This window comes from Mugil cephalus, chromosome 12, assembly GCF_022458985.1.
Source record: "Mugil cephalus isolate CIBA_MC_2020 chromosome 12, CIBA_Mcephalus_1.1, whole genome shotgun sequence".
NCBI classification, from domain to species: Eukaryota; Metazoa; Chordata; class Actinopteri; order Mugiliformes; family Mugilidae; genus Mugil; species Mugil cephalus.
Genome location: NC_061781.1, coordinates 11,810,254 through 11,834,584, shown reverse-complemented (window position 1 = coordinate 11,834,584; position 24,331 = coordinate 11,810,254). Strand labels below are relative to the sequence as shown.

The 24,331-nt window shown below is 43.2% G+C and overlaps 1 protein-coding gene across 1 annotated transcript in view; it reads left to right on the top strand.

The window, feature by feature from the left end:
* The window catches only part of abca12 (ATP-binding cassette, sub-family A (ABC1), member 12), a 64,111-nt gene that overhangs the window by 35,314 nt on the left and 4,466 nt on the right, over positions 1-24,331 (top strand). Inside the window, exons 45-71 of the mRNA XM_047600666.1 lie at positions 316-495; positions 975-1,281; positions 2,088-2,202; positions 3,207-3,536; positions 4,195-4,264; positions 4,371-4,505; positions 4,815-4,976; positions 5,137-5,320; positions 5,891-6,109; positions 6,938-7,134; positions 8,199-8,356; positions 8,588-8,818; positions 9,018-9,159; positions 9,484-9,730; positions 10,928-11,017; positions 11,850-11,937; positions 12,086-12,213; positions 13,099-13,186; positions 13,442-13,550; positions 15,722-15,776; positions 17,031-17,208; positions 17,378-17,493; positions 19,436-19,598; positions 19,853-20,106; positions 20,532-20,736; positions 21,162-21,271; positions 22,145-22,295. Of these exons, the coding sequence (XP_047456622.1) occupies positions 316-495; positions 975-1,281; positions 2,088-2,202; positions 3,207-3,536; positions 4,195-4,264; positions 4,371-4,505; positions 4,815-4,976; positions 5,137-5,320; positions 5,891-6,109; positions 6,938-7,134; positions 8,199-8,356; positions 8,588-8,818; positions 9,018-9,159; positions 9,484-9,730; positions 10,928-11,017; positions 11,850-11,937; positions 12,086-12,213; positions 13,099-13,186; positions 13,442-13,550; positions 15,722-15,776; positions 17,031-17,208; positions 17,378-17,493; positions 19,436-19,598; positions 19,853-20,106; positions 20,532-20,736; positions 21,162-21,271; positions 22,145-22,295 (4,412 nt within the window). The remainder of the gene's footprint in view (positions 1-315; positions 496-974; positions 1,282-2,087; positions 2,203-3,206; positions 3,537-4,194; positions 4,265-4,370; positions 4,506-4,814; positions 4,977-5,136; positions 5,321-5,890; positions 6,110-6,937; positions 7,135-8,198; positions 8,357-8,587; positions 8,819-9,017; positions 9,160-9,483; positions 9,731-10,927; positions 11,018-11,849; positions 11,938-12,085; positions 12,214-13,098; positions 13,187-13,441; positions 13,551-15,721; positions 15,777-17,030; positions 17,209-17,377; positions 17,494-19,435; positions 19,599-19,852; positions 20,107-20,531; positions 20,737-21,161; positions 21,272-22,144; positions 22,296-24,331) is intronic.

Below are 24,331 nucleotides of genomic sequence, written 5' to 3'. Positions count from 1 at the left end.
TGAGCGGCAGATACCAAGCTTACCTTTATAGTCCTCTCTCACTTATTTCCTCTGAAATATCAATGTTATCAGAATATATAGCTTACCCTTAGGCTGACAGTACAGGGCACATTAGACTAGTTTCTACATTGTTTCTTAGGGTGTCTCTAATACATGTATGATTTTTGTACAGACCTTGACATACATCCTATACATGTATATTAATGTCTTTACCTGCAGCATCAGGCTGTATTCTTCAGCAGATTCCTGCAATCAGAGCTAAAGCTGCACATAGGTCTGTTCTAACCTTGTGAGTAAACCCTGTTCCTTTCACAGCTGACATGACAGTGATGCTGGAAAAGAACAAACACATCCTGAATCAGATCACCTCCTTGTCCACTCTAATGGTGGAGCTTTCCTCCTGCATCACGTTCGACCGATACCGCGGATATGACTCTGCCGACCAGCTCAACGCCGATGCGCAGAAACTCGCCAAAAACCGCGACCTCTACGCAAGTGAGTAAATATTAGGCGGAGGTATCAGACTCAATCTGTCAGGTCCTCTGGACTGCGTCGCATATATCCAGGCCCAGTAGTGGTTTCTAATTTGCTTGAGGAGATTTTGTATTACTTGACAGCTGAATTACGAGTATGTCATCTTAATTCGCCTAGACCACTATTATACGAGAATTATGATATTGATTAAACTTCCTTTTTATAAAAGGGAGAATCCCAGTAGATTACCCATTAGGATCTGTACAACCAAGGACTACAGCTCAGTTTAACAGCGCCCCAGGTTGTTAATTTACCTGTCACTACACTGTAATTCACAGCTTCTTAGTGTTGGTGCTTTCTTTAAAGGCTGTTGATAATGACTTGAGAAAGCTTAAAGGAGATCTGACTGTGCAGCTATTTATCAAGTACAATATATTATAGCTTATCTGATAACTGCATTTAGTTATGTGAGCAGTGAATTAGTACAATCTGCCCTTTAGGTGTCATCTTCAAGCTTCCCAAAGACGCAGATTCTCCCTCCTCCTCCGCATCCTCCCTGCCTCCCAAAGTCAGCTACACCATCCGCATGCATATGGACAACATGATGCGTACGGACAGAGTCCGAGACCCCTACTTTGTGAAGGACCCACACATCTCGGACAGGCAAACGATGCGCTACAACCGGGGATTTATCTACCTGCAGGAGAACATTGATCGGGCTATCATTGAGACCCAGACCGGGAAGACCATCAACGAGACGGCCGTGCAGCTGCAGCCTTTCCCCTATCCGTGCCATCTTCGGGATGAGTGAGTTTCACTGATTCACTGATCCACACTTCACGTGCAGTACATGTAAAATAAACATGTTCCCATACAAATACATGCGTTCCACTGACGGGATGCAGCCATTGATGTGGAATAATGCATGCTCTCTCAGTATTCATTTACCACTTGGGACTGACCGTAAGCAGTCGTTCATGGGAATGTGTCACATTATAATTGCTTCTTCATACTGCGCATTAATATTCACTGTTATTGTGTATTCATTTTTTAAGACCATATATACATATATATACAGTATGCACAAACACAAACATTCTGGCCTTCAATAGCCGTCTATGAGGAACATACTGTATATCCAGTCCAGGCGTTGATACACCACATTGTTTCCAATAAATCATGCTCGTACATAATGCGTATGTTTGTGCTTGGCCTCGAGCTCGACTTAAGACAGTGTTGATATCTCATCTCAGAAACGCTAGCGGGCCCCAGTCTTAGGCTGGCTGCCTTGTGACCAGCTATAAGATACAATGATCCTCGCCTCTCCCTCCTTCTGATTTATTACCCAGCTACACAAAGCCTGACATGATGCCTGTGAGATATGGCTTCACATATAGGCATATAACAACAGCAGGAACTAAAGTCCTACGTGTCAAAGTTCAGATATGAATGAATTAACGAACGAATAAATCAGAACATGGCATCCCCAGTATTGCTCTTCTGTTGAGCCAGCAAACCGAATGATACACCTCCACATCTGCAGCCGCTGGCGGTGATTGGTTATTGACAATCCTACGAATTTAATTGACAGCTGACATCTCTGTACTCCCTAGGTATCTGGAGGCCCTCTTTTTCGTCTTCCCCCTCATGCTGATGATAGCCTGGGTGTTGTTTGTGGCTGATTTCGTAAAAAAACTGGTGCATGAGAGAGAGCTGCGACTACATGAGGTAATGTAAAACAGACATCCATTCATGATCCCTCCTTTCCCTTTCTTTTTTTTCTTTTCTTTTTATTTGCTCTCTTTTCACCTTTTTTTACCCACAATCTCTGACTAACAGAAACTATTTCAGATGAACCATTGAAGGGGTAAACAGAACCTCCCCTCACCACGTATTTCCTTTCATTCTTTACATAAAATGCCTCTTCAGTGGTCCAATTACAAGGGAAGAGCTTTAAGTACAGGTGTCAATGCACTCAAGACGAACTGAGATCCGATCACTCAAACCACTATGAGAGGACGCTCGGGCATACGGTCACATTCTTCTAGCATTCATGAATTTGCCTTTGCCACGCTGAAGCACTGCTTAATCCAGTATATCTTTTCAGTTTAATAATGATCGTAATCCGTATTTTTGACACAACTTTATCCGCACCCAAATTTAACATTTGTAGCTTCATACAGCAGCTGGCTAACTTATAATAAGTAATAATCCCTGACATGTTAACTAGAATAGATCTAACAGTAAAAGACAGTTGGCACTTTTTTTTTTATCACAACTGTTGGGATATTTTTATTGTAGGTTACTTTTAAGTCAAATTATTTTCCTATTACAGATTTTTTTCCATTCTATCTCACGCTGTTTACATCAGGGTCACTGTGGTTAGGGGTTCTTCCCAAATAACACAATGTAGGTGTTTATTTGCATACAGAGCGCAAGCTGGAGCTGTGTGAATCATTATAATGCCATGTATGAATGATCATGGGTTCCCACTTGTGAATGAATCACCCAAGACGCTACACAGACATGCATCTGAGCATGATCTTCTCAGCAATATGCGATCTAATATAAAACAGTCCCCGCACACTCTGCACACAAGCCATCACTCGCCTCAAAAGTTGTCAAAAGCAAAGACAAGAGAATAATGACAGGTATTGTGCAAAATATGTACTGGGTCTGGGTTTTTATATGTCCTTTAAGCATTCTCTTATCTCGTTTCCTTTTTTCCACAGTACATGAAAATGATGGGAGTCAACCCGCTCAGCCACTTCTTCGCCTGGTTCCTGGAGTGTGCTTCCTATCTGGTAGTGACCATCATCATCATAACTCTGGTGCTGAAGTGCGGCAAAATCCTCCCACACAGTGACGGTTTCCTCATCTTCCTGTACCTCTGCGACTACGGTTTGAGCATCCTGGCCTTCAGTTACCTTGTCAGCTCCTTCTTTGACAAAACCTACATTGCTGGCTTGAGCGGAAGCCTCCTCTACATCCTCTTCTTCTTCCCTTTCATCGTGGTCTTGGCCCTGGAGTCGAATCTGACCTTCTCACAGAAGAGTGCACTGGTGAGCGCCCACCTTCGTCATTAGTCATGTATATTAAACCAGTGTGTGTTCTGCTCTGTAATAATTTAAAAGCAAATAATGGATTCGACTCTGGAGGATTGCTCCGGAGAGATAAATTACATAGAAGGAGACATGATATCGTTTCATTTCAAAATGTTATTTACTCAATCCATCTTAGAAAACAATTTTACGAACATGATGATTCTGAACGCATTAGTGCAGCCTCAAAGCAACGCCAGCTCCTATATGAGAATGACTGAATAATCAGCCGCTCATCTCGCCTGCAGTTGTTTTCCATTGTAACAAGCGGGAACGCGGTCGTGGTTAAGCTGACACTCTTTAAATCTCCCTGAACAGGGTCATGCAACGGGATCCGCCTTCGTTTTCGCGAAAACAGAAAATCATTTTATTTCGTTCGCTGCTGTCTGATCACCAGTAATTGGGGTTCAGACATTTCAGTTTTGATCACAAATATAATCGCTGTGCTCACCCAAAGAAACGTCTTCATCATCTTCACATACTCCGCCGAGTTGTCAAGAGCAAAGGCAAAGGGAATAACCGCACCGATTTTATATTTAAAAAAAACAACATATTCTTTTGATGCTTCTCCTTCTCCTGTTTTTGTATCGTCTAATTCTTTTCTCTGATTTTCCGGCAGAGCTTGTTTTCCCCGACCTGTTTCAGTTACGCCAGTCAATACGTTTCTCGTTACGAGTCCCAAGGAGAAGGTACGACTCGGACGCACTCATCTTATTAAGTCCTCTTTGACGTGTAGACGTGGAACTGAATCAGTGTGAAGCAAAGTGAAAACCTTGTTTCTGTCAACTTCTTAAGGAATTCAGTGGAGCAACTCGTACTCGTCGCCCATTGCTGGAGACACCGCCTCGTTCGGTTGGCTGTGCTGGCTGATGCTCATCGACTCCATCCTGTACTTCATCATCGGGGGTTACATTCGCATGGTGTTCCCAGGTAATCTGTAGCTCTAAAAATAAAGTCTTTGCTCATTCATCTGATCAAATAGTGTCTTGAGGTGAACCTTCTTCTGTTGGATTTTACTTAAGCTAGTCGGTTCAACTGATCTTGAAGTTTAATGACAGTGCTAGTTAATGGGATCGAGGCACCAATTCTGAACCAATGCTTGACATGCATATTTAATTTTTTTTCCCATTCTGCATTAACCTGTAGATTTTGAAGTGAAATGTACATTGTTCAAGCAGGAGTTGAACCATACAGCTTAGCTTAGACTTGCTGCTAATTTTTCTTTTTTTCACCGCTTAGGAAAATATGGCATCGCTTCTCCCTGGTATTTCCCCTTCAAGCTGTCCTTCTGGGCCGACCTGTGCGGCTGCGTTCGGCCAAAGACCAATTCCAGCAAAGGACTCCTCTTCACTAACATCATGCATGATAACCAGCCCGTCTTCTCCGATGACAAGGGAAAAGGTACAGAAAAGAAAAGACACCGTACGAGCAGACTTCCATGAGCAGGTCTTCCATTTCATGGCCTGTGAAACCCTGACATCTCTCTTCATTTATGTGTCTTCATCTATTACTTTCATCCCTTGATAGTTTGATTTACAGTTTGAATCCATGTCCCTCTCAGGCCAGAGCAAACTTTCCTCCAGTGATGGCGGGGATTTCTCAGAGCTCCCAGTTGGGGTTGCCCTCCATGGTCTCAGCAAGATCTATGGTGACCAAGCAGCCATTGAAAACCTCAACGTTACCTTCTACGAGGGCCACGTCACCTCCCTGCTCGGTCACAACGGCGCCGGCAAAACCACCACCATGTATGTGCACGTTTATTTCCTTTTTCTTTTTCTACTATATCAGCAAGATTAATAAAAATCAATTTTGACCATTATGCAATGTAAGCACCCTCTTTTAAAATGAGATTCATGCGTTCCTGTAATCATCTCAAGGGTCGGCTGCTGACAGCGAGATTGTTTTGTCCAATTCTGGCACAGCGAGTGCACCGTGGTGGAGATTAGCCTGACGGGTCTTCATCAACCGGAGCACTCACATTTACATTTTAAATGTGACTCATTTTGCTGATGCTCTTATCCGGGGCAAAGCACAATGAGTGCAGCAGCAGAATGGGACTTGACAACATTGAAAACACCAAAAAATAAAATAAAATTAAAAAAAAAACTGAGGCGATTTTATGGGCTATGATATTCCTGGGACAAATATTTAAGACATTTAAGAGGAAAGTGACGGAGAAAAATAACAAAGGGGATACAGTCAAAGGGTATTTTTATTAACTATTTAACCATTATTTCAATGACTTTGAGAGAACATTTACGATTCCATATTAGGCCAGAATCAAACAATTTTAAGTGAATATTCTCTGCGTCTAGGTCACTCCTCACCGGCCTGTTTGCCCCGTCATCGGGCACCATAGAGGTCTACGGCAAGGACATGCAGGCGAACATCGACAGCGTCCGCAAAGAGCTGGGGGTCTGCATGCAATACGACGTCCTCTTTGACCACATGACCACCAAGGAGCACCTGCTACTGTACGGCCAGATCAAGGCCCCGCACTGGTCTCAGGAACAGCTACACGAGCAAGTCCGCACGTGAGTCATCAATCTTCCAGAGTGGAGAGCTGGATATATATATATTACAACGCGCTGTGTCTTAAAGATGATGTCAAGCCTCAAGCCTGATGTAGTGGTACCATTTTACCTGTCAGGATGATTTCGTTTACAACCTTTTTTTTTTAAGACGTCGTTAACCAGTGTCCTTTGCTCAGTTCATGGCGTGGTCTGCCAATAAAAAGGAAATATTTGCGGAGGCTAGAAAGTTTTCATTAGAAATAGTTTCCAGTGCTCAATAAAAGTGACTGATTACAGAGGGGAAATTTGAAAATATCCAAGTACGCTTGTGATGGTTGCAGTCATGCACATATTTTATGGCTGTGCTTGTTTCTTGGCTTTGGTGCAAGAACCTTTATCTGTAGTAAAAACTAAATAGTCGTTTCACCTTTTACGCTTGAAATAAGCCTTCACCTTTGCATTTCATATTCTTCCTCGGCCGTGAACGCAAGTTTAATTTAATATTCTCAGAGTAGGCAACTGCTATGTTTTCCACAAGAGTGTTAAATATTTTATTTGAAGTCTTTTCGCCCCTTTATGTATTGTTAGATGAGCTTTGTGGAAATTCCTTTTTCTAAGTGTTGCGGGTTGCATCATGACACTATTTCTGGAGAGTTTCCACAAGAGGAGCAATTACAATCTTGAACTTAAAGGCAAGAAATGGTATCCATCCTCTGGTTCACAAACCCCTGCTGGGTGACTGATGGAAGCGATGGAACTGCAAGTCACGAACTGTGTTGAGAGGCACTGGAGGAGCTATGTTAACACGAGCTCCATGCTAAACGCTTTTCATTGCCCTCCCCCCACCAGGATCCTACAGGAGACAGACATGTACTCTCACAGACACAAGCGGGTAGGCACCCTGTCAGGCGGCATGAAGCGCAAGCTGTCAATCTCCATCGCCTTCATAGGGGGATCTCGTCTGGTGGTTCTGGATGAACCCACCACAGGAGTCGATCCCTGCTCCAGGCGCAGCATCTGGGACATTGTTATCCAGCACAAGAAACGTGAGTCTCGAAAGACACTGAAATAACGTTCCCATTTCTTTTACTTCCCAAACTCACTGTTGAACACCTCCTGCTCCTGCTACCCAGTGGCATGGCACAGAAAAGTGTGTGCGTGTACAGTGTCAGAGGACTTTCTAATTCATTCAATGTCACGTCTGTACAAATAACTACATCTGTAGTGGTTGTTATCTAACTCCTTCACAACCTCATTTCCTCTTTCCTTGACTCTGACAGAGAAAGAATATCCCTCCTGGCAGAACTGCATTGACTCCTTATTTGTTTTAAGAATCCTGTTTAATGATCACTTGATTGCTTTTGAAGCCCCTTTAAAACCCGCCTGCGTCGCCTGGCATTTTTATAACTTATTACCCCGGCATTTTTTATATTGTTTTTTTGTTTTATTTCTTCACGTTTGACTCTTAGCTGAACTTCCTGTCACGTTTTATGGTATTATGTTTTATGTTTTTATGCAAAGTGCCTTGTAGCTCTGGCGTTTAAAGGTCATATAGAATTAAGGTTTACTTACTAGCTCCGGCCATAACTCAGTTTGAAATTGAATCTCCTCAGCAGCGAACCTGGAGCCCTCCCCCCAGTTTTTTTCCAACAATATAGCATAAAATTAACACAAATCCAAGCAACTAGTATTTTTCTTTTTCCTTTTTTTTTTTGGTGATCTCTTAGGGTAGCAGCTGCTGTGTTGAATGTCATAGAATTGTAGATGTGGAAAATATCCTGTAATTGGTCCTGTCTCATGTTAGTGAGATTTTGGTGCCAGGAGAATCTATTTCAAAGTAGATTTTCTGCATCGCTTGCCTCTCTCTCTGATGATTTGTATGTGCGTGACATATCTTGCGTGTGGCTTTGTCTTTGTAATGCCTGCTATTTGCTCCTTTGAGCTCAAATCTTTACAGCCCGGCTTGACAGGCTGGCGAACCTGGTTTGCCTTTCAACAAAAAAGAATCCTAGCATTTATGTTTCATAGACAAAACACAATAGACAATGTTTAATAGGTAAAGGCATAACAATGCTTGAATATATGACGGAGGGTGCTTGTTTTCTCTCAGACCGCACCATCGTCATGTCCACCCACCACCTTGACGAAGCTGAAGTGCTGAGCGACCGCATCGCCTTCCTGGAGAGAGGAGGAATAAAGTGCTGCGGCTCCCCCTTCCACCTGAAAGACAAGCTAGGTCAAGGCTACAAACTCACCCTCACCAAGAAGGTAATCACGCTCACAAGCATCCACTCGCCAGTGAACCGCGCCGCTGAGTCAATGTTGACTGATTGTGGGTCACAACCTTTATATTGAAAGGCAAAATTGTGAGAATGAATCGAATTTCACAATGAGTTATCATGAAAGCCCTGGACTGCTCATTAGGAAATAAATTGCCGGGTTGATCTTTGCCAAACGACATTTGTAAAGTTTCTCATTTTTGTTGCTTTCTTCTCGTAGATGCAGGACGCAGAATCTGAGCGGGTTGACGATTCTGAACTCAAGGGCTTCATCCAAGCCCATGTCCCTGAAGCACGCCTGAAGGAAGCCCATGGAGGTGACCTGGTCTATTCCCTGCCCCCCTTCAACTCCAACCCCTCCTCATACCGCTCCCTCCTCACCGCTCTGGACGCCAACCTGGACGACCTGCAGCTGGGGGGCTATGGCATCTCTGACACCACTCTGGAGGAGGTAAGCTCAAACACACATCCCACCCACTGCACAAAAGCGCTGGTTCAAACTGGAGTCACAGAGGAGAGGAAAAAAAGCACAAGTTGCTCATCCTCTACTAATCTGCAAATGATCCTAAACCAAGTTGGCAAGTCACACTAAAATTACACCCAGAACTTTTGACATATGCAAATTTCACGTCTTGTTTTCATCTCTACAGGTGTTCCTCCAGTTGACTCACGGAAACGCAGAATCTGAGCACGAACCCCTGTCTGTCTCAGAGACGGTCTCTGACTCCGACTCCATCGACAGCTTCCCCTCAGACAGCGGTGAAAGCTTCTCCAGCTACGGTGACAAAATCAGTGAGTTCACTCGATCTGTTTCCCCTACTTTTCCATCACCCGCGCGCTTCGCGCCTCCGTTAAAGAGGCTAATGAAAACTACCTTGAAATATTCTCTTTTCGCCACAATTCATTCTTTTAATTTTTACATTTGAACGCCACCTGGAAGATATGATCGATGATTCCTGCTCTGCCACTTCTCCCGCCTTGATGGATTGCGCTGTCATCTTCTGTGATACAATCTGCTTGATAACCTGTAGCTCGGTGTCCTCAGAGAGAAAAAAAGAGGGCGTCTTCAAGGTAGTATTTCAGCGAGTAAACAAGCCCCTTTGCCGCGTGTTTCAGAGTTCGCAAGTCCGTCCACGGTGAGCGGCATGGCCCTGGCCTGGCAGCAGATGGCAGCCATACTGACCAAGAGGTTCAACCACAGCCGCAGAGACTGGAAAGGCCTCATCTCCCAGATCCTGCTTCCTGTTCTGTTCGTGGTGTTCGCCATGGGCCTGGGCTGCATCAAGAGCGACCTGCAGCACTATCAGGAGCTGGAGCTCAGCCCTGCGCTCTACAACATCGGCCCAAGCTACTCCTTCTTCAGGTCAGTGGCATGGCAGGCAAATTGCAGGGGAACGCAGGGAAGGGAAGTGGTCTTTTATTTCAGTTCATGTGGCGTGCCGTGACCACTGCCAAGGATATTTGGCAGCGAATAAACTCAGCAAGAGTTGAATCTAACGCATCAACAGAGCCAAAGGCTGCAGACAGATGTCGTTGCTATCAAAAGTGTATTTCGTGTAATTTCAGTCAAGTAATTCTGTAACAGATTATGTGTGCATCTAAAGTTTTGGAGGTGTTTAACAGTTCTCTTTGCTGCTCGGCCAAAAGGAGGCGCTATAGTGAAAGCACAATTTAGAAACTGTGAAGCCACAACCTCCAACAAACCTGCAACATTGATCAAAGGTTGATTCATCTCCTCGCTCGTTTTTTCAAGAGACGTCGTGTCACCCTTGCTATAAAGATGAATTCGAAGCTGCAGTTTGTTGAAGGGCAGATGGACCTTAAGGGCGCGGAGTAGGAGAGGACGTGAGGGTGAGGGACGGCCGTGGCGAGGACGGCTACGGTGCGAGATCAAAGTCGGAGGGATTAAGACTGTCAGGAGATTGCGAGACGTCTCCATTCTCAAGACGAGTTGTTGTTTGATCAAGGGGGCGTGAGGCAGGGGAGAGGTGCCAGTCTGTATCAAAGACGGTACGGACGCCCCTCCCAGTCCTCTTTAGCTGCACATACAAAAGAGATTGAGAAATGATGTTTAGTTATTTATTTTTGAGATCGGGGTTGGGGTTGCAGAGGGAGGCTGTAGGTAGTTTAGATCCCTAGATCCTTCCAACTTCTCTTAGAGTAACTCTAGACTTTAATATTTTGTGAACTACCTTTATGAACTGTGTTGCCTTTATGCAATGAGCTGAATGTTTATTTACAAGCGGGCGTCTGTGAGTTGTTAACGGCAGGAGGAGGTTTCATTTACTAATTTCCATTCAAAGCAGCAACATAAAAGTAGCCTTCTTTCATTCCTCCGGTCGCTCATTCTTGGTAAGTTCTGTTAGAATCTGATTTTAATGCTGATGTTATGAGTTAGGAAATAGCTCCGAAGCCAGATTTCAAAGATCAAGTTGGATGAATCTTTCCTGCTGCTTTTCTGTGGCAACCATCTGTTTGGGAACTGTTGCCATGTTAACTTTGAAAACAGTCTTTTCTTCGCGGGTATTGTAAAATAAAGTTATGTTGTCTCCCTCCACAGTAATCAAAATCCCAACTCCAGGCAGCTGGTGGACACCATGATGTCATTCCCCGGGATCGATAACGCCTGCCTCGAGAAGTCAGATAACATGTACGTAATTACTCTTCAAATGCCAGCTGTGTTTTTTTTTTTCTCTTGAAATTGCTAAATGTATCAGTGATGCAGCTCCATGTATCGAATGTTTTTTTTTTGTTTTTTCTAAAGCACAGCGTCGTCGTATTGTCTTTCACTCATTGCCATTCTTTCCTCACCTCCTCCTTACGCACCTTGTTTCGTTTTACCACACCGCCATTGTCCTCTTCGTGTCATTATCTCACGGCTCTGCTCTTCACTTTTTACCGCTGCTCAGCTCAACATACGTGGCTGTGGCTGCAGGCCTGCAGCAGGTCTCTGAGACCTGAGAGCATCATCTGTATTCCATAAACACCCTGTGTTTATAGGGGAGATTTTTCCCCTTGCAGGCTTTCAGATCAATGTTGGCGCTCGTGAACCAGACCACAGAGGCATTTTAAAAAAAATCCCTCCAAACAAAAAAAAAGGGGGAGAAGATCTCCTAATATAAAAAGGGCCCAGTAATTATAACACGACAATGACTAATAAGGTGTGCATAATTTACATATTTCACACAACATTTTACAGGTTATACGAAACAGCTTTGAAAGCTATTGTCAGAGAAAAATAGGTTCAGATCTCACAAAAAAAGAAAAATAAATCATTCAAGCTCAAGGCTACTACATGAGTGCTTGCACCATTTCCTCTCTGTAAGTACTCAGGGTTTTAGCACCATGCAGGCCATCATATCAAGTTCAAGATACGTTCTGGCGTGTCTCTGGGGATGGCCTCGCGGCACTATCACACTCCGCACACCGACAGAGCCGCCATTTCGCTTTGTGACTTTTCTCTCTCCTCCTTTCTCTTTAAGGGCCTGTACAAGAAGCACCAACAACTGGAGCACCAGGGGGAACAGCTCCAAACCATTTAGCGTCTGTAAATGCACCCGTCAGGAACAGGTGAGACTGGGTCAACCAAAAACAAGTGCGTGAGTGAGTGAGTTTTTGTGTTCTCGCTGGTGTGCGTTCTGCCACGTGAGTGCGCGTCCGTTCAGGCCTGTTTGAGAAGGGGCAGGCATAATGTCTCTGTGCCTTGTGTTGGCTGCAGACCTGTGAAAAGGACAACTACCAGCCGCCCCATAAGAAGGCCCCTTCGTCTCAGGTTGTCTACAATTTGAGTGGCATCAACGTGGAGAACTACCTGGTGACAACAGCCAACGACTTCATCAGGAACAGGTGAGTCGAGTGTGTTGTTGTGGTTTATGGAGTCACGTTGATAACGCAAAGGTACACTCTGAAAGGGTGTTCAGGGATGATCCAAGCAGTTGTATCACATATTTCTTTTCATTTTAAGGCTGTATTTCATGATATTACATCATTTTGAGGAGGTGCACAAGTTTGAGATTGCAAATAATTCTATATTTATTTCCTTGTTTTTAGTTTTAGTTTAGTTTTATTTAGAGCATTCAAAGGAAAAGAGATGTATCGAATGCACATACAATTGAGAAAGAAACAAAAGACAAAGAAATAAAAATACTTCCAGTGAGTAACATAAATTACTGGTAATGTTTGAAAAGGAGTGAGGGGGAGCAACACGCTGTCATTATTCAATGTTTTCTTCCTCCTCTGCTAAATAATAGTTTTAATTCACGATTTGCACAAATGAAACACTGTGATTTTCCAAGTCATCATCCGATGTTTTTTTCAGCTTTTAAAATAAAACATGCTGGTAAACTGGAAGTCATTAAATGGTTATAATAGATAATAGATACGGAAAAAACATATAAATCAAAGGTCACACTGTGTCAGAACGATGTGCAGAATTCACATTAGTGCATCATATTTAATCGATATGCATTTAAAACACATGCGGCAAAAAAAATAAAGATTGATTATATCACAACCTGGACTTTATTGAGTCTCTTGAATCACCTCGTCTAAAGTGTGATCAGTTTAGTTCTTTAGAAGCTGCATGTGTTACCTTCTTGATAATGGTAGACATAGTTTTAACATGGAGTTACATTATTTAACACTCAGATATTTACTGCCATTTAAAAGAAAAACTATGTCTCAGCAACAGTTGGAGCTCCTAGTCTTCACTGATACTAAATTTTTTTTCAGGTATGGTGGCTTTTCTTTTGGCATGCCGCTCCCAGCTGACTTACAAATGGACATTACAGCTGTGCCCCAAAACCGCACGCTGTCTAAGGTAACTCATTATCCCTTTAACTGCTGTACTGAAGAGTTGCTAAAAGCTTAAACATGACACACTAACAAAACTTGTTTGGCGACAGCATCGACGCTTGCAGATGCTGCTGGCTTGTTACGCCATTAGTGTCATCATAAATGTGCTTTACTGCCCCGACTGTGCAGCTGTTGAGAGTCGTCAGATGACGACGTCTGTTTTATTCTTTGAAGTGCTCGGTGAAGATATAGTAGACTCACGTTTTGTGCTTGGGTGCAGGTCTGGTTCAACCCTGAGGGCCACCACACAATGCCGGCATACTTGAACAGCCTCAACAACCTCATCCTACGCTCCAACCTACCAGCAGACAAAGATCCGCGCAAATATGGTAAGCTGCGCGGCGAGAGACTGCTTCAAGGATATAAAAGTTCTCTAAAGGACACCATCTGACTTTTGCCTTTATAGACTTTACAGAGTTTTATCCATTCAAAGGTAAAAACAGCAAAGGCTGTCTATCAAATTACCAAATCAAGTCTTTCAGGTCCTGTCAAATCAAATACAAATCATAAAGTTAGGTGTATACTGTACACGCTGTCTTTTATTCCTATAGGCATGACTGTCCCTTAGTATGGCAACAGATAGGAGTAAGTAAATAGTGAAAAAGACATTCGCATCAGTGTTAGAAAAGGTGCTCAGTAGGCAGTTCATTTTGCAAACTAAAAGAAAGCAGTAAACAGTGTGTTTACTCATGGTTCATTTCACTGGATTAAAGCCAGGGGGTGCTGTGTGTCCTTACACTCCCATCAGTGTGCATTGTGAATACTGATGAGTGCCACTCACATGGGAGCTATGCTAAGGGAAATGAGTCTGGCCTGCGTTTTCAGCGCTGCTTCGGCCCCGAGTATCACCCTGACCATCTGCCTGTGGGCGCTAGTACACAAAACGTACACACTCACACTTACACACACAGACAAATGTACATCAATGATTGCACATAAAAACATACAGTGGAGACACAGAAGAACAGACACACGCACATATTTATTCCCCAGTAGATGATAAAAGTGCTCCAGGGTAAAGTGTAATAATTTAAATATTACCTGCACACTCCCAGCAGCAGCGGCGGTTGTCACTGGTGGAGATCCAGGGAGATTACTTTTCAAGGTGACTGGTTTATCTGTTAAAACGATGCCCCAACCCTTGCATTATGTACTACAGGATCAATTCTGGGCTTTGACCCTTCAGACGTCTGCATCGAACTCTTGCAGCATTTCTGGCCGTAACGCTGCGGAGCTAACTCACTCCGCCCATCTCCACTCCGCTCCACTTTAGACTGTGATCACTCTCATCTGCAAGAGTGTCTGGAGCTGCAAGGTTTTCTGACCCATCCTTGAGAGAAAGTACACAAGGACCCAAGTTTTAAAGGGAAAGTGTGTCGCTTGTTATGTGACAAAAAAATCTGTATTGAAGTGGAAGCAATGAATTCTCTCTTATGTGCGGTTATGCTTACACAAAACAACTTTAAGTCCCCCTGAGAACCAATACTAAAAAAATCTGAATGCCTTTGTCAGTTGTCATTGCAAAAAAAGATATGCAATGAAATTTGCAGTAAGCACTGGAGCTAGGTTAAAAAGACAACATAAGTCCCTCTGAGAACCAATACATCACTCGTTTCCCAGTGTCTTCTGGGAACCAGAACAAATGTTGAGACTGAGCTGCAGAATTTGGGATATCATGTAAGGAAATGCTATATTCCTTATTAGAATAAAGGCAGAAAAATCTGAAAAGATGTGCACAGTCCACCTTAAGAACGAATTAAAAAAAAACAAAACAAGCATATTACTTTAAAAAAGAAAAGAAAACCCCATTCAGCTAAACAGAGCTACAAGTCAGTCAACAGACAAAACAACATTTTTATAATCAAGTCATTGCTAATGATTTATTTTTATTCATTATTTTCTAAATGTGAATATTTATCTGTTTTCACATTCTGTGAAAAACATCTATACACAAATTATAAATTACCATATTCAATAAGCGGTCTTGATACACCATCATGGAAAAAGGTTTTAATTAATTATTTGATAAATTGATCAATAAATTATTGCTATTTTCTGCTGCAGTTCTTTGTCATTGGAAAGTATACAGATCAAGACCATCAGGCTTTAGGGAAGGAGTGATTTAGTGTCACTGATAATTTAGTCATACTCATCCATTCCCCCCACTCCCATTCCCTTGAGCGGTGCTCCTGATCCCCCATCCTGCTCCGGGGCTCCTGGCTCGCTGTCGCCTACTTTATCTCAGGAAATGTAAGCAGAACCTCGTAGAAGAGCCTCGCATGTCTATGAGCATCTATAAGACCCAGAAAAAAAAAAAAAAAACGATAAAGAAAATTCAATTTCCTTTGTGTGCACTGGCAAATGAAATCATCTTCCACGATATTTTTCAATTGACTGTGTCCCGGTCTAAGAGAATATCATCGCTCATTTGGTTCCTGTGCTGAAAAATAGCTGTTGTTTTTCTATTGCTAACGTAATGCTCTGCTTCTTTCTGTTACAGCCATTTCAGTTTCCAGCCACCCCTACTTTGGACGGGTGGATGATGAAGATGCAATGTAAGGGCTACGCTTAAAATTCTCCTGCTGGACTGACTGACTGCACTTGTAACAAAAAAAAAAAAAAAAACATCTGCATGAGCCTTTTAATTGGTGAATTCATTTTCATTATGAATCATAGTTGCTGTTTCTGGGCTGACCCGAGATAAATAATGAAATCATCTTTCTTTTCAATTATGGACATCCAACGCAGGGTAGATTCAGGGCAGGGATGTATGTACACGACAGCCGTATTTACCCATATTTGATTTTCTAAATGGATTTCCCCAAGCTTGCTCTATTGATCAGTCTCAATATAATGAGTGTTTACCCTGAAGGTGGCACTGAGGTGGCTTGATTCACCTCACTTTCCAATATTGTAAAATATTCAGCTTCAAAGACCCAGACTGCAGAACAGGCACTTGCATGTATAAATGACAGCTCCTCCACGCCCTGCACATTTTTGTACTTTTGTAACATCTTCATAGCTGTAGTCTGCTGTGGTGCTGCAACGGCTGCAAGTGCACATTGAGCCCTCATTCCACGGCAACGCTTGGCTTCCTCACTTCGCGTATTGATTTGAGCCGTGTTAAAGATACGGCAGACTTATTACTCCAGATGTCTTGATTCTCACAATGCGGTAGCTTTGCTCATGGGGGATGCTCTGAGGCTATCTCGGCCGCGCCGATAACAAGCCCGCTCAGAAGCTGCTGCTCCAGGCTATCCTCTGTAGTTAGCTCTGCCCTAAAACGCCCACCTCAGGTCCTTCTCCACTATTCTCTTTCCTTCCCACTCAGTCATTCTGCCAGCTTCATCCTCATGTCAGCGTCACGCGGGCTTATTCTGTTTCGTTGGGGAGTGGTAAAAGTAATTGGGGAGCGCGCAGGGCAAGCGAGGAGAGAGTATGAAGAGACAGACGGGTGCTTGACTGGCATCAAGAAAGTTTGAATGAGCACACTGGGTTGGAGGTTAACTCCTCCGGGGTCAAAGCTTCGGCTGGATTTCCGTGGCCTAATCTGGACAATAGGATTTCATTTGCGGATATCGTTTTGTCAGAAACGACACACAAGCATCTCTTTTTACAAAGTAGTTTGTTATTAATGTAAGATCATCTGTTGTGAGTCCGATCCCAGCAGGGTATAAAATGATAAGTTGTTGCAGGACTCTAAACTGGGCCCTCGTTTTTTGGAGAAACAGGTTCAAGTTAGAAATAAAGATCCACAACGCAATATATCATTCACACCTCACCTTATTTGTCCTGTCTTTTCCGCACAGTGTCGAGGGACTGCTTCAGATCCTCGTGGCGATGTGCGTGCTGACCGGCTACTCGATTACAACAGCCAGTTTCGCCATCTATGAAGTCAATGAGCACCGCAGCGGATCCAAGCGGCTGCAGCACATCGCTGGCATCAGCGAGCCCTTCTACTGGACTGTGAACTTCATCTACGACATGGTAATGGAGATGCAAAACATTTGATTTAGTGCAGCAAAATGTACAGTTTTATGAATAAGAGCCAAAAGTTAGCCTGTTACAAGTTAATAGAAGCTTGTGTATCATTTGATACGACAAAATAAACATTATTCTTTAACTAAATTGTGTTGTTACGTCATCTTTTCCACAGGCCATCTATATGATCCCCGTGACTCTGACCATTGGCGTGATCGCCGCCTTCCAGATTCCAGCATTCACAGATCGGCAAAATCTGGCAGCCGTCGCCCTCCTGCTGGTGCTCTTTGGGTCAGTAATTTGAGAAAAACCTTTATTTGAGATGCATTGTTGGTCTTTTGACCTCGGTTAATTACCGCGTTGTCGAAAAATATATTCGATGAATGAATCGGGTCAAAAACTTTTCAGTGAATCATTCTCACACAAAGCAAGTCGTACTACGGAGGAAGAGTCATTACTACAACGCTATGTAGTTTATTAGAATTTAATGGATCTGGGTTTCATTTCCTCAGTCATGATCACATTATAATCACCAGCTGCTGAGGTCGAATTGGTAGCATCACTAAAAATAGCTCCAGTGAAGCAGCAAACACAGTGGAGAGACATTAATACAAGTTGAAAACAAGCATTTTTTGCAAGATTTGCTAGGACATTATTTAGAAGTAAAGCTGAAAGATATTGATAATGTCGCTAATAATACTCCTGACGTAGGCAGGTCCTGTTCCGTAGGCCAGTGTTGAGAATAATCAGTCACTGAATGATGAACATGTTGAGTGTAAAAAGCACCTGTGACCACATCTGTCAAAAATGGTGGAGCTACTATAAAATATCCAGAATCATGCGGACTGCTCCGATCCAAGCGAATATTTCTTCATGCTTCACATGAACCCACAGCATCAAAGGTGTTTTTTTATGTTGCCAAGCTGTGAATTGCAGAGCCGGTCTAGATTTGTTTCTCGCGGAGGAAGGCAAAGGTTTCTTTTTTTTTTCTGAAAAGGCCGTCCTCGCATACGCGCGCTGTGATTACTGGCCTTTACTGCGTGTTAATTTGTGTGACACCAGGTTGGATTTATGGCTCTGAGCATAAGGAGGCAGCTGTTGTTCAAATGCAAACACTGCTAATTTTTTCCGGAATTTCTTACAAAGACAGATGGCGGCAGGACTGAATGCCTGATAGAAAAATCATTGCCAACGTGTTCATTGCATTTAAGCCAGAGAGAGAGAGAGAGGGAGAGAAAGAGAGTGTGCTCAGGAAGCGATGGGACTTACAACAATCCCAAAGTGACTTAGGGTGAGATATAAATGCTCGCTATCACATTGAAATACCAAGATTTTAAAATCGATCTGACGACAGGTTTTAGATTTTGGGAAGGTATCAAAACCGGTGTTGTGTCTCCCTCATCTGGATTACCTGGATTATTTACATCAACGTCCCCAACAGCACCTGAGGTTTAGGCTGTTTGCAGGCCTCCTCCTGAACCCTAGATCTTAGAAGGCCAAGTCAGCGCTCCGCTTCTCATTTATCAGACAGATGTCTCCCTCCCAAGCAATGAGTAATCGCAGGGCTCCATCTGTCAGGCTGCACCCACCTGGTCTGGTCTGCAGCCTTCTTGCTTCTGTTCCTTGTCATGGCTTGGCACCCACAGTCTGCCTACCAAAGCTTTTTTTTCTTTTTTTTTTTTGGCGGGGGGTGGGGGGGGTGGCATGGCACGCAGATGCTTTGTCTCTGTCTGGCTCTATGTGTTGTCTCTGTCTCTTTCATTTTCCCACCCTGTTTATTTTCTTTTTCTCTTGCTATCCCCTGTCGCTGACCCAAACTCTTCCGATCAAATGAACAAGCAGATTATGTGCGAGGAAAGAGAGAGAAAAACATGTTCCGCCACCCGGGGAATGAAGAGAAAAGTCATTTATCTTCCTCTGTTTTGTCATGACTGAATGTTTACCCACCTCTTATTTCACACTTTGTCTTTCCGGTGCTCCTTGGTGCCTATTTTCATTAGACTCATGGGCACTATGGTTTAGTCTATTAAAGATTTTACCCTCGTCATTTAAAAAGACGAGGTTGTTTTATTCTAGAGGGTGCGTTGATACAGACATCTGTGTGAATGCCCTGTCGTGTGCGTCTGCCATTGATTGTTTTATGTATTCTATCATTCCAGATGTTGAAGGGGCACATGTTTAGTCATTTTTGATGCTCTGTTTAAAGTCTGCTCTGCCTTTGCCTCCTCCTCAGGTTTGCTACCTTCCCCTGGATGTATCTGTTATCAGGTGTCATCGGGGATGCAGAGATGGCCTTCATCACCTACGTGTGCATCAACCTGTTCATCAGTATCAACACCATCCTGTCCACCTCCATCCTCCATTTCATGAGTCAAATATCAATGCACAACACCGAGGTCAGAACAAAGTGCGGTCGTGGAGATGCCTTTTGTTGGAAGTTTGTTACCTTTGAAGTGGTTAAATGCTCACTTAAATGTGTAATAACTGCACAATAAAACTCAGACAGTCCCTGTGGCTGTGGTGATATTGAGTTGCAGAGGAATGATGAGAGTAAACATGTCTCCCAATTAAGGATGTGCACTCAGGCAAAGTTTAAACTCACTTTTATGTCCTCTTTCCCTCCCTTCTCTTCTACCCTTCCCTCCTGCAGGTCATCCGGGACATCTTCAACAGGCTGAGCTGCGCCTTCCTCGTTTTCCCCCAGTTCAACTTTGGGAACGGGCTGATGAAATTGGCCAGAATGAACATAGAGGTCCAGGTTCTCAGCGGCTACGGAGTTGACGCCTACAAGGACCCGTTCTCTGCGGAAGTCCTGGGCTGGATGTTCATCTCCTCCTTGATACAAGGCCTGGTCTTCTTCACCCTGCGCCTCTTGCTCAACAAATCCGTCATGCGCAAAGTCAGGTGAGGAAAACAGAAGCCAGAGCTGGTGTTTTGATGCTGTCAGTCATTAGGAACTCCAGCAGTGTGCGAGAATATAACTGCATGTAGATAATATCAAACTGAGCTGCTTTATGGCCCTCCACAAGTCACGTTTTCTGCTAAAACTGAAAACGCTTGGCAGCGTTCTGGTAGCCCAGAATATGAAAGTGAGATATATTGGGTAGAGATAATATGCAAATGCGGGGTTGAATAATGCAACACATCCACTTTCATTTATTAAAGAAGACGAGAACAAGTAAAATTATACTCTTTTTTTTGTCTTAATTCTGAAGGAACCGAGATGATTATCCTAATCATTATTTTTGGAACAATGAAAGCCAAAAACAAAAGCCAGTTTCTCACATCATGAGGCGGCCGCTATAAAAGAATTCTTTCTCCTGTTTTAGGAGTCTCATTTGTAGGAGAAAGACAGTGCCCCAGGTGTCCTCTGATGACGAGGATGAGGATGTGGCAGCTGAGCACCAGCGGGTGTCCAGTGGAGCTGCAAACTCAGACATACTGCAAGTCAACCAGCTGTCTAAGGTCTATCAAAAGCTCAAGAACAAAGTTCATGCTGTCAAGAGGCTGTCTGTGGGCATCCCCGCGGGAGAGGTAAGCCTCAGGAATAGAAGTGCAGATCGGCGATACGATGAAATCAATACAAGGCTGTTGCATAACTATGTAATAATTGTGCAATTAAAAACCGAACCCATCTGGGTCAGATTGGTTGAATTATTATTGTTGGTGATTTTAAACTCCTGTAAATGTGAGGATTTGGAAGCACATTAAATGTTTCATTTAGATTTCTCTCACCGGTATTTTATTCACTAATTACCCACTGGTCTTTGAGATTGCCTGCCATTGCAGGGGCATAAATATAGAGTTTAAGACCAAAACCGAAGTCTGCTATTACTTAAAATTGCTGGCTGCAAAAATAATACTCCATTTTTATAATAAAGCTAATTTTAAGGAGCTCACCACTACATTATAGTTGTGTACAATGGTTAAACGTCACTAAGAGATGACTTTGTCTTCAGTGCTTTGGGCTGCTGGGAGTAAACGGAGCCGGAAAAACTACCACCTTCAAAATGCTAACTGGAGATGTTAGCCCCACTGACGGCACAGCACAAATCAGGGACATTGATGGGTAAGTTGTACATTAATTTAGATAGAAATGTTTCAAATTCATGTAGTTTTATTTAACCTGCTTCTGGTGCTGTGTGGGAACATATACACCAATATTCCCAGGCTAAATACGTGACAACCTGAAAGAGAATAGAGACATTTCTGAAAGCTAAAGGTGTGTTTTTTTTTAACTCACAATGGAGGACACAGTAGAAGCAAACCTAACGCAAGTGAAAGACATTGTCTCTGCCGGGGCCCCAACGGTTGCACCGTCTAATGACGAATGCATCCAAGCTAGATTTGATTAGCATCACACAAATATCCACAAATGAGGGATGTTATTGCTTTGCATCAGCCGTAAATTGAACCCGTGTGGGGTTTAACAAGTTGCAGCTATCTCTTAAGCTTCAACCTGAAGCTTTCCTTTATAAGAATAAAGCACTTTACTGATCCATTGAAGGTCTTTTGGTAGGGCTAATGCAGCATCTATAGATGAAGTCACGACACAGGCTGAAGTAACTGAGGAAAGATCGTACAGTGTTGACTTTACACTCTATACACCTCAACCCCCAATGTCAGGCTGTTTATTCCATCCAAGCCCCATAAACCACTAAACCTTAGTTACATGTGTTAAAAGAAAGAGGAACACATAGAATATGTAAGTCCTGGTGGTCTCCATTTCAAGACTGTATCTATAATCACAACTTTCTGGTGACCTGCAGGTCTGATACACAATAACATGTGTGAACTTTTTACACAAAACTGGCTTCAAATGCTTGCTTCTACATGATGGCTGCTCCAAGGAAAGCACGCTACAGACAGCTTGGGAAAACACCATACATGTCCATCTGCCTACGCCATTTATGAGAATCTGTCTTTCTTTGTGTCGCCCCAGGCGCTTGGTGGACATCATGGAGTGTCGTAACCAGGGAATTAACATCGGCTACTGTCCCCAGGAGGATGCACTGGACGGCATGCTTACCGGAGAAGAGCATTTGTACTTTTACGCTCGCATTCGTGGCATCTCAAAGAAGCAGATTGATGGGGTAAGAAAGAGCTGCGGACTGTGAGCTGTCTTTCAAAGGTTCAGAAAGTGACAACCTCACCCAGAAAATGACACCGGATCAGATAGAAATTCAAAGGTGCACTCCCACTGCGGGAGTAGTAACTGTTGCTTCCATGCATACTGAGTCAGTTGGGTGTGAAGTGTTGAGGGATGTGAACTGAAAGCTGCACAATCTGGTGCGAAATGGCTTTTGTTGTCAGCTGGTGCAGTTCCAATCTTCTGAATTAAGCCGACGCCGTTTGCTTTGGCACAGACATATTTATATTTAAACGATGCTGGGATGATGAGGGGATCTTATTTGACACGTCACTTTAGACTCATTCTTCCCATTTATCTTTTCGGAGAACTAATCAATCTCGCTTCTGCAGGGATTACTGAGCATGCCCGTCTTTCGCTTCAGCCTACCGATCGAGATGATTTCTGATTTGCCGTCTCTTTATTTTTCACAAAAAGGAATGGAAAATAAGCAGCTCAGGGAAGGGACAATTTGTAAAAATTATAAATCTTAATTGTATGCAAGAGACACAGACATCTGCCTGTGCTTTTCTCTCTATTCTGTTTTCAACTGGAGATACAGACGCACATCGATTGTCTCAGTCATGCTACCAACGGAGCTTAGCGTGTGCATTATAAAGTATGCTCAAAGACGCACCGACATGCACGCTTGTATAAACTGTAAAAGACAGAAATGGATCTGTCTGACACTAATCACCATCGCTGCCACTGTTGCAGCTCCACTGGTCAGGGTAGTGACAACAGTGGTTATAATGGGCACAGCATCGGTGTTGGGCTAATTCACAAAGATGAGGTTATATATAGAGTTCTTCTTATGTTGTCTCCCACTGACAGTCCCCTAGCTGTGGCTAATGAGACCAGGCTTAATGGGGTCATTTCGCATTGACGTGGTTTTGTCGGATTAATGAGCTGTTACTTCAAAGGTGCTAGGAAATTGCTTTCATGAGAGGACATAAAAAAAAAAAACAACATACCGCATTTTGATCCGAGCCTATCACAAATGTGCTAGTTTGCCCATGCTAATCGCTCAAATTTAGATGCCGAACATTACGTGTTTGTCTGAAGCGTGTTAGTTTACAGAGGAATATTTGTCCGGATAGAAAGCAGAGAATCTGGGTGAACCAGGGAGTCTGTTGCATTGGCTCGCTTCATTGATCTGGTTTCCACATTTGCCAGGTGATGGGTGGAAAAAGGCTGGGAAGATGGGAAATCACCTGAAGCGATTTTAAAATGAACACCACACTACTTCATGTGATTAAAGTGCAGGCATAGAGATTTTTTTTTGAGAAACTGAAATGGTTATGAGTCATTAAGGGTTTCTGATTACTGCCTGCACAGACAGGATAAACTGACGTGCGCCGAATCGATTCTGCTGCCTCGGCTCCTGCAGCCCCAGGACTGCATAAAGTTTAGATAGAATAAACTCTCCTAGTGAAGCCATCATTGTTGTGCAAACGAAATTAAATATGCATGGGAGCGGGACTGACAGATACACAGTTATTTACCGTGTAGCTGTGCTGGGTAGTATAGGAGAGGGCAGTTACAGAAAGAACATGAATATCAAATGACCAAGAAGGAGATTGGTCAACCTTTGCCCTTTGCCCCAGTAAATCCATATTTTCCTGCTGTGAAAAGGCAGTGAAATATGTCTAGTGGCATATGGGACCTCTACAGAGAGTCTCTGTTTGATGGAAACATGGAATAGAAAATCATGTCCCCGCTGAGGTCCAGTTGTTTAGATGTGCTTAAGCTAATAATGAGACTAGAGTTCATCCACATGTGCGTGGAACTAGGAAGCAGCACAGTAGTCTATGAAATTATCTAATTTTCCTTTATTTTCTGTATGGCCATACAGTCATGGACAGCATTCATTAGAACTATTGACTTCCACTGAATGACCCTAAGACCATTACACAGCTCTTGCACTGATTGCCAGTTTGCTGCAGACCCATTTTGGAGCTTTCCATTAGCCTTCAGATATAAACAAATGGAAGAAGCCAA